General features: G+C 35.7%; 1 protein-coding gene across 1 annotated transcript in view; it reads right to left on the reverse strand.

Annotated features, from left to right (window-relative positions):
• Positions 1-13598, reverse strand: part of canx (calnexin) — a 44183-nt gene that overhangs the window by 13704 nt on the left and 16881 nt on the right. The window contains 8 exon segments of the mRNA NM_213448.1: positions 924-1139; positions 1753-1909; positions 4103-4216; positions 4307-4496; positions 7262-7454; positions 9984-10065; positions 10297-10438; positions 10747-10805. Of these exon segments, the coding sequence (NP_998613.1) occupies positions 924-1139; positions 1753-1909; positions 4103-4216; positions 4307-4496; positions 7262-7454; positions 9984-10065; positions 10297-10438; positions 10747-10805 (1153 nt within the window).

The following is a 13598-nucleotide window of genomic DNA, read 5'->3' on the forward strand; positions in this document are numbered from 1 at the left end:
ACAGAGCCATGCTCCACTCACACATGCCACTATTTACAACAACACATGGGAAAAAGAGATTTTCACAACCATGTCCTCATATTATTGCCAAAGTCACAGAGGTCCAGGACAGATAAAAATGAGAAGAACAAACATTCTCCATGTTAAGTTCTAGCAAACGTATTTGTGATCTTATTGGTTTATTAATTATATTTTTTGGTCAAAGTCTACAATAAGGCTTCATTGGTTTACAAAAACGAATAAATACTAGGCCTGCACAATTTATTACTTTAGCATTGATATCACAGTGTGTGAATATGCAAAAGTCACATCCCAGGATCTACAACATGGGAGTTAGAATTACAGTTGGCCAGGTACAACATGAACATGAAAATTTGTATAGACAATATAATCTGGCTGCAGAACTTGCACTTCCAGACTTATATATATATATATATATATATAAAGAATTAGTAATAAAGATGCAGACAACTAATCATTTCCGGTATTGTTTGTTTTCTTTTTGTACACCACAGTTACATTCCCTTGTGTATTTTATTTAATAAACATGAAAAAGCTGGTTTATTTAAAAAAAAATTTGCTTTTAATTTGTAAAGCATCTTTCAGTAAATTAACTATGTTTTCAATCTTACAAAATATTTTTTGCAGACAAAAATCAAACCAAAAAGTGCTTCAGGGGTACTTCATGCGTCACTGCTCTTTGGATAAGTGAATCATAAAAATATGATGAAATGTATATATATTTTTTTTTGATTTTCAGTTATTTTTCGAGTGCCTTGGACTCATTTGGTAGCTTTTGAGTTTGAGAAGTCTGTTTTCTGTGTGTATTTCTTCTGCCCACCAACTGTACCTTCAGCTTTCTGATACAGCACATGATTGATGGAGAATTAGAAAAGAGCAAGATACAACAAGTTGTTTCATACCTCGGCGGCTCCCTCTGCAGCTTTCTTCAGACCCCAGCCATCATTGGCCCATCGCTCCGCCACGTTACGATCAGAAGTGATGAAGAAGTTGTCAAAGAAGATATCAGAAGACATGGACCAGAGCTCCAGACCGACAGCGCTGAATGGAGTCATACGGAAGGGGTGCAGGTCCTCAAAGAAGTCTGGGTTTGGGATCTTCCTGGGCTTCCACACACCCTGATTAACAAACAAACAAACAAAACGACACTTTTACTTCAATTCACGACTTCTAAGTTTATCATAGCTATCTTCATTAGTTTCAAAAACACAAACCTTTCATAAACCCCAGGAATGGTATAACTGAAAGTTTTAAAACCTTAACTTTTTCAAACCATAGTAAACCTTAAAGCCGGTTATTGTCTCATTCATAGGCCTCATTATTCAAAATATATTTTAAATATACTTGAACTGTTTTATTATGTAAAAAACATCTAACCAGAGACTAGGGCTGCAAATTAGCTTTTAAATGAAAGCTTAAATGTGAGCATTGGCTAGGTTTGAATTCCCTCTATTAAATAAACTTAATACTACTACAAAAAAAAAAAGGTTTTATATTTATATTCAATAAATTTCATGCAATACAAACAAATGCATCTATATAACATCTAGTTCATAAACATGTAGAAGATAAAAAAACAAGTCACATACTTTTAAAATACATAAATAAAATGCATTGACTTGATTGATCAGTTCAAAAGCAAGCAAGAAAGTGCATTCTCGTTAATAACACATCCTTAAAACTCTGCTTACAATGATACTGTCAAATAAAAGTAGTATAAAATCTAGTTACCTGATAATTTGGGTTGTCAATCATTGGTGACTTCCACTTGCCCTTGTAGTTGGGGTTGTCGATCATTGGTCTCTCCCAAGCACCGCAACCGGGGGCTGTTTCACAGACTGGATTTGGAATCTGAGGTGCTTCCCACTCACCATCCATATCTTCATCCCTGAGACACCAAAACAGACACATGTAATGGAGGTAGAAAACCTCTCGCGCAATGTGATCCACAGATTGCTATTTTAGCTGCTCTCTTGGCTATAATTATCAAAATTAAATCTAGATCATCACCCCAGGAGCCCTAATTTCTTCATTAAAGTCGACTTATTTTACTGCAGTACAACTTATAAGCACACAATCTTCTTTATGATGATGTGGCATGACATTACAATGCACAACATTTGCATCGTGGACTTTAAAAGTAAATAGTAAACCATCATCATAAATAAAGCATAATGTTATGTACACAGATAAAGAGAGATACTACAATATTATTACTACATCTATTCTCTTCTCTTCATCTTAGGAAAAGTAGGCTGTCTCAATGGCCCTTAACATAACTTGACTTCAATAACTATACGTACATTACATTTAGCAAAAATCCAGAAGCCAATACTTACTACACATTGTTTTATGTGACTGTACTGAGGGTTTCAAGCACCAAAACAATACAATTTATTTAAAAATTGTAAAACATTTACACATTTATGCCGAGTTCAGACTGCATGAGTTTAGCTCTGATTTTGACTCTCCAACAGGTTGAATAATCGCAGCCAAAGGGCTGAAATCACAGGCAAATCGGTGCTTGTTCGTGTGAGTAACAATCACACAGTGTGAACTATTAAAGACACTATCTGAGAGACTAGCCGATGAGTTGCCGACACTCATCAGATATTTGGCACGCTAAATATCTGGACCTGTCTGCGATTCAAATCATCCAGTGTGAAATGTATTCTGATTGAAAATATACATTTGTTAAAATATATATTGTGTGACTGGGCGTTGTTTCCATGCCATTTCTCTCGTGCGTTTGGTTATAAAACGTAGTTTGTTGACCAAGACAAAGTTGTCAGCAAATTCTATAGTGTAAACACCGCACCGACAGAACGCTAGGCCAGATAGTCATGCATCTGGAGCCATTCATTCGAATGCATTTAATAAAATATTATTTCAATTCATAAACATGTTACACTAAATGACAAACCATTCTCAACCATGTCTTATGTAAAACAAGTTAGTTATTTAAAACAATACAAATAAATAGATTCACTTTACAATATTTACAATTTACTTTTCTTTTTATGAATAAAAATATGCCCAGATCAAGTATGACGTACAACATAAATATTTAACTTTTGATTAGATATTTATATTTAACATGAATATTTCTAACAAACTTCATTTCTGAGTGAAGTTATGAAAATTGAGATTCCATATATTACAATTTAATTATAATGACAAAAATTGCTTTTATTAAATTGTCCTAATTGGTCAATTAATCTTTCACCCACATATTTTTTTTTTTTTATCTCGTCATTGACCACAAAGATTTAAGCATGATATCCTACATATTCAACTTTTATATATAGAATATTCTAATATTTCGTCACCTTAGAATTACAAGGTTCTATCTGACACTTTTGTCAAAATTGAGTTAGACCTATTCTTATAAAATGACATTGTATTTACAGTATGGGATTTTTTTTATAAGTTGTTAACAATAAGACTTTTTATTAAAAAAACAAAAACAAATGTTACACACATACTGCCTGCTATATTGGAATGCAAAAACTGTGAAGCTCAATATCCCAAAATCATTCAGAATGCAGATAGAACCTTATAATAATTCCAAGGTGACGATTTAAATAACACTTGTGCGGTTATAAAATGAGAGATTATATACATTAAAATTTGATTGTGATGGCAAAAATTAGCTTTTTTACTTATTAATTTATTCTCTCTCACATTGCATTTATAAATAAAAAAAGTTAACTTTATTTTGTGTGAATATTCAGTAAATGTGCATGAAATTAAAAACACAAAGGTAACAGCTGAGCTGTGATAACTTATTTTTTAAATAGATTTTATAAATGTGTCGCTATACTGTCTTGATTTATAAACAGCTATTATGTTTGCATTCAATTCCTTACAAATATCACTTGAACCAAAAATAATTGTTTATAAAAGTTAGGAAAATGTGTCTTCTTCATGAGCATTTTAATGTACAGTTAAAAAATATCCTAGAGCGCCACCTGCTGTTAAAAACAATAAGAAACGATTCAAGATAGAACAGCGATGCATTGTTTTTGCCACAGTTCTAGCAAACCAGGATTATTGGTGATTTTAATGTAAAATGCATTACCAGTCCTCTGGCTTGACGGCATCAGGATCACTAATGTACTCGGGCTCATCGTCCAACCAGCCATCAGGTTTCACTGCATCTTCATCCGCAATCTTAGCAGGTGCATCTTCATCCCTGAATCACAAACACATCAAACAATAAGAATATGGACAAAAAGTGAGGATATTGGGCACAGCACAGAAACATGAAGACACTCCGCCTCACCAATCCTCGGGTTTCACAGCATCTGGGTCCTGGATCTTGGGTCGCTCATCCCAATCTTCAGGTTTATGGTCATCGGGATCCTCGATCTCGGCAGGAGGATTGACAGGGGGAGTCACATCATTCAAGAGGCTGCCGCTGTTCACCACAGTCTGGTCGATCAGGATCTCAAAAGTGTTATCAGGGTTCAACACTGCAGGAGAACAAAGAGATAAACAGTAATGAAATCACCCGTCTAATTTTCACACCACCTAAAATAACCCGTCTATGAAGGCCATTCTGTTGTGCTTTTATGAAACAGACTTTATGGTCACGTATAATGAAGTGTACATTAATTGTGAAAATTGAAAGCAACGGCCAAATAAGTTTCAGTAGGACATGAGATGTTTTAATTCAGTACAGGTGTATGTAACAAAACCACTATTCTATGAAAAGTTGAGCAATTTGTTGAGCAATGAACGCAATGACCAATCGGCAGCGTTTAAGAATGTGCTCAACATTGCTTAAATGTTAGCGGGAAATTGAAGTTTGCAAAATTTCTGTATCAATTGGTAACAAAGTGGATGCTTTTACCAATCCTTTAGGGCAGCCGTCACCAAACTTGTTCCTGGAGGGCCGGTGTCCAGCAGATTTTAGCTCCAACCCTAATCAAACACCTGAACAAGCTAATCAAGGTCTTACTAGGTATACTTGAAACATCCAGGCAGGTGTGTTAAGGCAAGTTGGAGCTAAACCCTGCAGGGACACAAGCCCTCCAGGACAGAGATTGGTGACCGCTGCTTTAGGGCAGTGTTTCTCAACCACGTTCCTAGAGGACCACCAGCACTGCATGTTTCAGATGTCTCCTTTGTCTGTGTCACCCATTACAGGTCTTTCAGTCTCTGCTAATGAGCTATTGATCTGAATCAGGTGTGTTTGATTAAGGAGACATGGAAATGTGCAGAGCTGCTGGTCCACCAGGAACGTGGTTAAGAAACACCACCTTAAAAAGTTGTCAAAAGTATCGATACTGAAATTTAAAAAAACTGCTGTTCCCACTAACATTTGCACAATCTTAAGCGCATTCATAAACACAGCTGATTGGCCTTTGTGTTCAACAGATATGACTGTGATTGGCCGTGAAGGTCATAGGTTTTCCAATCTTCACCGCTGTTCACCAAGTGTTTAAGAATGTGCTCAAATGTGCAGGAAATGGACATTTTTTAAATTTTATTACTGATTAGTACCAAAGTCGATACTTTTGAAAACCCTAGTACCTTATAAGTTGAATTTGTTTTACAATGATTTACCTTTACTATAGATTTTGATAACAGCCTGTTATCTGTTAAAGCTCAACTTTTTTTCTCAAGTACTTAACAGTACATTGTAATATTGAAATCACGACATAAAAATGGGACAATCTGTATTGCTAATATAAACTGTGTGATTCATGATACAGTGTTTACTTTATCCAGGAGTCAGGTTATTGTATTTATAGGGTAGAATTGACCCAAAAATGACAATTATGTCTTCATAAAACATTCGCATGCACATCTTCACATGAGCTGACACCTTTGGTTTTGTTTACCATAAAGAGAGGTGACGTGGATATGCCATTATGCAATAAGACACTTGCATTTGTGCAAACTTTAGTGTATGTGCTCAAGGTTGTCTTTCTAGGCTGTGAATAACAATTAATAAAGTAAAAAGCATTCAGTTTGTTGGACAAGTCAATCGTTTTGCTTCAAGAGAACTCAGTAAATCTTCAGGAGGCAGTGAGTAGTAATTATGAGAGATAATTAAACAAGCATTTTAGATGCTTTATTCTTTAATAGTGAACGGAGTTGCATCGTGCTGCTTTTCTGCAGATTCACTGAAATTCTTTATTCACAGTAGAAGTATGAATGTTTATATAGTGGCAGACCAACTAACCTATTACTTCATATAACTTTGAATTTAATGCTTAACACAAAAAGGTCATCTGCTAATAACAAATACCTGATTTAACAATAAAAATGTCTATTGATTTGTAAAATATGTAAATCAGTTGATGAAAACGCCAAGATGCGCATACATTTTGAAAATGCACGTTTAAACCATATGCGCATAACTGAGTAGGTTAAACTTTATTCGATAAGAAAAGATGCGCAAACTATGATGAAAACACTTTTACCAAATAAATTCCAGTTTACGGATTAGAAAAAAAAAAGTCATGTGGTTTTATTATAAGAGATCATGTGATGGTAAAAATATGTGTGAATGGACAAATCATCAGGCTGAGCTCATTGTAAAGCATTTGAAATGTTGTTTGGGTCAATCTAAAACACCTTAACCATTTCAGTATTAGTGTTATTATATTATTAATGACCTCCAGAACTGTCAAGAGCATCTGTGCTCTGCGTCTCACACCTTCAAACGCCACCACACATTCATTAAGTGTTGGCATCGTCTTCTGAGGTGAAAGTCATTTATTAAATAAAGAAAAGACTGACACAGCTTCTACCACAGCAAATTCTGGTTTTACTTGGTACTTGGTGTCAGTTATTTAAGAAGTGACAATTTTGTTCTCTTTGACTGATTGGATGGAAACGCCGTTTTATTTGCGTGTCTTTTATGCGATACACACGTTTGGGCATAAATTTAATTTGCACCTTTGAATGGAAACATGGCTATTAAGGAAATGATTTAAATCCAACAACCCAAAATGTATACACAATTTAGAATTTTAGCATGCATATTTTAATATTATTGTTTCTAAACATACTTTAGCATACATATCAAAATAATAACAATTAGTGAGTTCAATAATGAGATCTGTATTGAATCGTGACTTGAGTGTATTGTTACACCTCTAATTTTTCTTGATTTTGATTGTAATGTAATAAAGTGCTTTTATTAAGCTGCTTTGGAGCAATAATTCTTATGAAAAGAAATTATACGAAGAACCTTGAATAAAGCTCTTTTGAGATCTGTAGTTACCCAGTGTGTAGAGGTGCGTCTTCTTGTCGGTGTAGTATGAGCGAAGGTCTGAGTCAGGTTTCTTAGCATGTTTCTCCTCAAACTCGCCCGTTTTGGGGTTCTTGTGTCTGAAGATGAAGTGCAGTTTGTAATCTTCACCACACTTATCAGGCCCAAACATGATGGTGTATGGAGTCTTGTCCACAAACTCCTCCTGTGAGGACAGACAGGAAAGAAAGAGTTGAGGCCACACATAAACAATGGAAACATGTTATTGTGCCCATATTATACCATTTAACAAATAAAATAACAGCAAGGAAAAGCTGGGTCTCCACTTCCTGCAAAAGGTTGTAAGTTTATAAAACTTTTGTACAGTGCCAGAGAAGAATCTTCCCTACGGCCCTGTCCAAACAGTAATAGACTAAGGTCAGTCCGTTAAATTTTAATATCGCTTTGGCCTTTCGTTTACACAACACTGACTTTGTCAGTGTCCTGAAATGAACTTTTTGACTTGCAGGTTACAATGTGGAAAAATCTTTAAAAGCCGCAGTCACTTAATCAAGTAGTAATGTACACTTACTGGCCACTTTATTAGGTACACCTGTCCAACTGCTCGTTAACGCAAATTTCTAATCAGCCAATTACATGGCAGCAAATCAATGCATTTAGGCATGTAAACATGGTCAAGACGATCTGCTGCAGTTTAAACCAAGCATCAGAATGGAAAAAACGTGATTTAAGTGACTTTGAACGTGGCATGGTTGTGGCATGGAACCTGACAGAGCCATCTCCAGGGTTTACACAAAATGGTCCAAAAAAGAAACTATCCAGTGAGTGGCAGTTCTGTGGGCGCAATTGCCTTGTTGATGCCAGAGGTGAAAAGAGAATGGTCAGAATGGTTTGAGCTGAGAGAAAAGCAACATTATCTAAAATAACCAGTCCTTACAACAGAGGTCTGCAGAAGAGCATCTCTGAACTCACAACAAGTCCACATTGAGGCAGATGGGCTATAGCAGCAGAAGACCACACCGTGTGCTCCCTGTCAGCTAAGAACAGGAGACAGAGGCTACAATTCACATTGGCTCATCAAAATTGGACAATAGAAGATTGGAAAAACATTGTCTTCTCTGATAAGTCTTGTTTTCTGCTTTAACATTCGGATGGTAGGGCCAGAATTTGGCTTCAACAACATGAAAGCATGGATCCACCCTGCCTTGTATCAACAATTCAGGCTGGTGGTGGTGTAATAGTGTGGTGGATATTTTCTTGGCACACTTTGGGCTGATTAGTACTAATTAAGCATTGTGTCAACGCCTAAGAATACCCGAGTATCTCTGTGGACCAAATCCACTCCTTTATGACCAGTGTACCCATCTTCTAATGGGTACTTTCAGCAGGATAACGCACCATGTCATAAAGCACTATTCATCTCCGACTGGTTTCTTGAACATGAAAATAAGTTCACTGTACTCAAATGGCCTCCAGAGTCACCAGATCTCAATCCAATAGAGCACCTTTGGGATGTGGTGGAACAGGAGATTCGCATCATGGATGTGCAGCCGACAAATCTGCAGCAACTGCATGATGCTATCATGTCAATATGGACCAAAATCTCTGAGGAATATTTCCACTACCTTGTGGAATCTTTGCCATGAAGGATTAAGTTAATTAGATTAAGTTCTGAAGGCAAAAGAGGGTCCAACCCGGTACTAGTAAGGTGAACCTAATAAAGTGGCCGTTGAGTGTAGATGGGCAAAATGCTATTTTTTGGAATATCACATGACCAGGAGGAACCACTATGTAACAACCAGTAACTTATTCATTTAATGTTTTAATATGATATCATCAGCATTGGCTATATTCATGGCAACAGTTCTAGTAAATATTCTAATATTCCAAACTTTTAGAAGTTGTTTAAATCCGATTAATCATAAATACTGTAAACAAGCCAAGACAGCTTTCAAGACAGCTTTTTAAACATTTCCCCTAAAATATTTCCTGAATAAAAACGCTCTATAATATAATCTAAAACTGTACATTCTATTATAATGTTTTATCTTCAAAACATTCTTACACTAGTCACAAATTTCTCTTCCCTTTTATATATATGTCTGTGCAAGTCTTGAGTGGCCACTTCTACATCTCATATGTACTACCTGATCATGTCTATTAATATAATGATAATTATTTCTTTAATTTATAAATGGATTTAATTAACAACCAGTAACAACAACAATGGCAGATTACAGAGCTGTGTTTGTGCTGCAGGCGCTGCTAAGTTTTTTAGCACACATCAGATATTTTTAAATCCAACATGTTGCCCTGTTTACGTCTGTACTCCGCACGCTTCACGCAATGCTTGACTGCAATCTTCTGTTATTTTAGTGTATCCTGCAGCTCTGTCAATGTTTGTTTACAGGACCACATATAAGTGTGACACACACATCACATCATTTTAACCCAGTTTTCACTTTTCCATCTGAACGTAGACATTTCTTGAAATCAGTGTATGGATGAAAAAACTTTTAGAAACCACAAAAGAAAAAACCCACAATAGATTCATTCATTTACTCAAATCAGTTGGACATAGCCTAAATAATATCTCATGGAAAAAAGCAAGTCTTTACACTGATGTCAAATAATCTGAAGGTTTTTGTTTGTAGATCAAGGTATTAAAGGCAGGTAATAGCTACTACTCGGATTTACATCACAATCAGCACAACTAATATATAAACCATCTTACCAGGTCGAGGTCAGGAGTCTGAGACAGCAGTTTAACATAAGCCCCACCACAGTCAATTCCAGTCTGGAAGTTTACTTCATACCTGAGGAAACATTGAGGGTTACTGTCATATATTTTATCATTACTTCAACATCAATGTTTTTAGATTATATGAGTATTATGTGGCTATATTATAATCTTGAGTTCTGATATGACAAAGTTGACTACAAATGTAGTATGAATGACTACTTGAAAACACACAAGTGTATTGCTCCATTTATCCTTATGATATCTGCACAAAGCACTCATAGTAAGAGCAGACATGAATACTCACTGGACAATGAGTGGTTTGGTGTCAAAGGTAAAAGGTCGCAGTAGGAGGGCAGAGATGGCATGGTGCTTGGCTTTGGATTTCAACACCAGACCTTTGTCTCCTGGAAGTTTAGAGTCCTGCATCTCCTCAACCTCCCATTTACCTACACGAAACAACACACCACAACCTTATGACTAAACACCCTTATATCAAATGTGCTTAGGTTTTGAATTTTGAAAGCAACTTAATTAGTTCAAACTATTATCTAGCAAAACCACAACATAATATATAACAAGAATGCATAAGTAAAAAAACTCTGTAATTGATATTTTAATTTCAAACTACAAGTTAATGACTACAGCTTTGTTTTTTATATACAGAACAAATAATTCAGTATTCAAAAATCAAACATTTTTGTAATTTTATCATTTGCTATTATGACGTATTAGATTCATGACATGTTGAACTGACCGTCATATTTGGCAATGTCTTCATCGATGCCATCCTTCTTGGCCTGAGATAAAACCCATCTAGAAAGAGAGGAGAAAGACAATGCTTTGGAAACCAAAGACTCCAAACCAAAACTGACAGTATTATTAACATTTATAATTCTAAAAAATGCCCATTTAAATAAGTGCTAATAAATAGTTTTTAACTAATGTATTCAAAGAGTCCTAAAATGTATCCAGGTTTACAAGAAAACATTTAACAATTAACTTGTATAATAAATGCTTCTTGATCAGCAAATAAGCATATTGAAATAATTATTGAAGGATTTTGTGATGATAAAGACTGGAATTAAAGCCAGGAGCCAGGTCCAGTCATGTTTCAAAGATCACTTCTGGGGCCTAATCGTGCCAAAGCGAGGCTTCCTCTGGGATGTGGTAGAGCAGAAGATTCACATCCTGGATGTGCAGCCGACAAATCTGCAGCAACTGCGTGATGCTATCATGCCAATATGGAACAAAATCTCAGAGGAAAATTTCCAGTACCTTGTTGAATCAATCACTCCAACTGACTCGCTGAGCTCTTGGTCCCGCCCACACTCGTCAGCGCTTCCAAGCCGACCAATCACAGAGCTTGCACTACACGTCTCATTTTTTGAGAGGTGTGAGTCAGCAACGGCGAGGGCTATGCATTCATGCATAGGCAGCGCCATAGCATACGCGTGCGCTTGACGCAGAAGTATAAATCAGCCGTAAGGGTGTGGCATAAAATAATCCTTAGTTTTAATTTAATAAGTTACATTTCTTTGCTGCGTTCTCCTTGAAGATGTTGTTTCAATAACACATTATAATCTTTACACACTTCAGTCAGACTTTAGCAGGCCCTATACAACATTTAAGAAACATTAGGGGTGTAACGATACACTCAGCTCACGATACGATGTGTATCACGATATAATGTTCACGATTCGATATGTATCACGATATTTGGAATAAAAATTTAAAATTAAACTGAAATGCAAATTTTACCAAGTAAACTATTTTGTTTCAACTTGTTAAACTGAACCTTCTTTAAGAAAATAAATTAAACAGGCCTGTCTCTGGAAAATAAAACAATTAAAAAACTTCTTAAAAAATATTATTGAAATGACAGAGACAAAATTAAGGAACAATTTAAGTAAAGGTGCAAAAAAATAAGCTTTCTATTCAATTGAATTTAACAGTAAGAGCTTAAGGCTTTGCTTGGTCACTTGCGTTTTTTGTGTGTGCAAAAAAAATTCCACATTTCCAGGTATTTAATTCATATTTAATTAAATTCATTTAGAGATATCTCTAATTACAATTGTGACTAGTCAAAACTCATTTAGAGATATCTGCAAATATTTTTCAAAGGAAGTCAATGGAGGAATATGACTAGTCATAATATATTTGCAGATATCTCCAATCTGATTTCGTACTGATACAATTGTAATTGCAGATATCTCTAATTGTCATTCTGACTAGTCGAATTATAATTATGACTAGTCAAAATATAATTAGAGATATCTCTAAATATATTTATGGATAGTCAGAACAAGAGTTTAAATGCTAAAACGGCTTGCCATACGCGCGTCTTTCATAGTTAGCCCTCACGGTCAGCTCACGTCATGTGTGATTTTGCGTCCGCCAATACATCATTATATGAAGACATAATGATATTTTAGGGTGAATTGTACCTTATAAATACAGTATGTGACTCTTTCAACACCATTAGAAGGTTTCCATGTCGCTGTGCAAAGTATGTAAATCACTGTGAAGACTTTAAAACTTTATGTACTGCTATGTTTGACCCAGTATGCGTGTCAAAAAGCAGACGAGTCTAAAGCAATGACTGTACAACCGAAATGTTGCCAGACGTCTGATTTTGAGAGGATGGGCCATCTTCTATTTCAGCTCCACTCATCTTAGTCTGCTAACATTACTGCTGCTGCAATCTGAACTCACGTGCGACAGCAGGTGGAACGTAGCTCACGTGCAAACAGCTCAACTAATAAGAGAAAACGGACGTCATATCGTAATCAAATAGTCATAACGCCACGATGCATATTGTGACATTTTTGCATCGCAATAAATCGTACAACGATAAATCGTTACACCCCTAAGAAACAGCAGTGAGTTGTCAAGTTTAAAAGACGCGTCTATGGATCTATGTGTGAGAGAGACTGAGCAAAACATTGCTCACTTCACAGCTCTGTCAGATGCTGTCGGGGCAGCTAGGTTTATTTATTTATTTTTTAGATAACATCCTACGAAATATTAAAACAAAAAAATGACAAAAACTTTACCAACTACATATCAACCTTTGTAGGCTCAACACATTAGTGTCATATAAATTATTTTCCTTCGGCTTAGTCCCTTATTTATCAAAAGTTGCCACAGTGGAATGAACCGCCAACTAGTCCGACATATGTTTTACACAGCGGATGCCCTTCCAGCTGCAACTCAGTAAAGGGAAACACCCATACACTACGCTCAATTAGTTCATCCAATTGACCTATAGTGCATTTCTTTGGACTGTAAAGGAAACGAAGCAGTGTTTTATTAGATTTAGATAAAACAGCCTGAGCTATACTAAAAGCAAAAAGAAATACAATAATATGATATCATAAAAATAATTAAATAAACAAAACAAACAAACAAAAACTATAACAATTTAGGGCTACAGACCATTTCAGTGTGGTGATGTCATTGGCCCATGAACATTTCCTGCTTGTTATCAAACTTTTTTTATAACAGTAACAAGAGGCAGTTCAATCATAACTTAATGTAAAAAAAAACCTATCACCACAAAGTAATTTATCAATATATGGCTCTCTTAGGATTTTCAGAAGCTATTGA

The sequence above is a fragment of the Danio rerio genome, chromosome 14 (genome assembly GCF_049306965.1).
Source record: "Danio rerio strain Tuebingen ecotype United States chromosome 14, GRCz12tu, whole genome shotgun sequence".
In the NCBI taxonomy this organism is placed as follows: domain Eukaryota; kingdom Metazoa; phylum Chordata; class Actinopteri; order Cypriniformes; family Danionidae; genus Danio; species Danio rerio.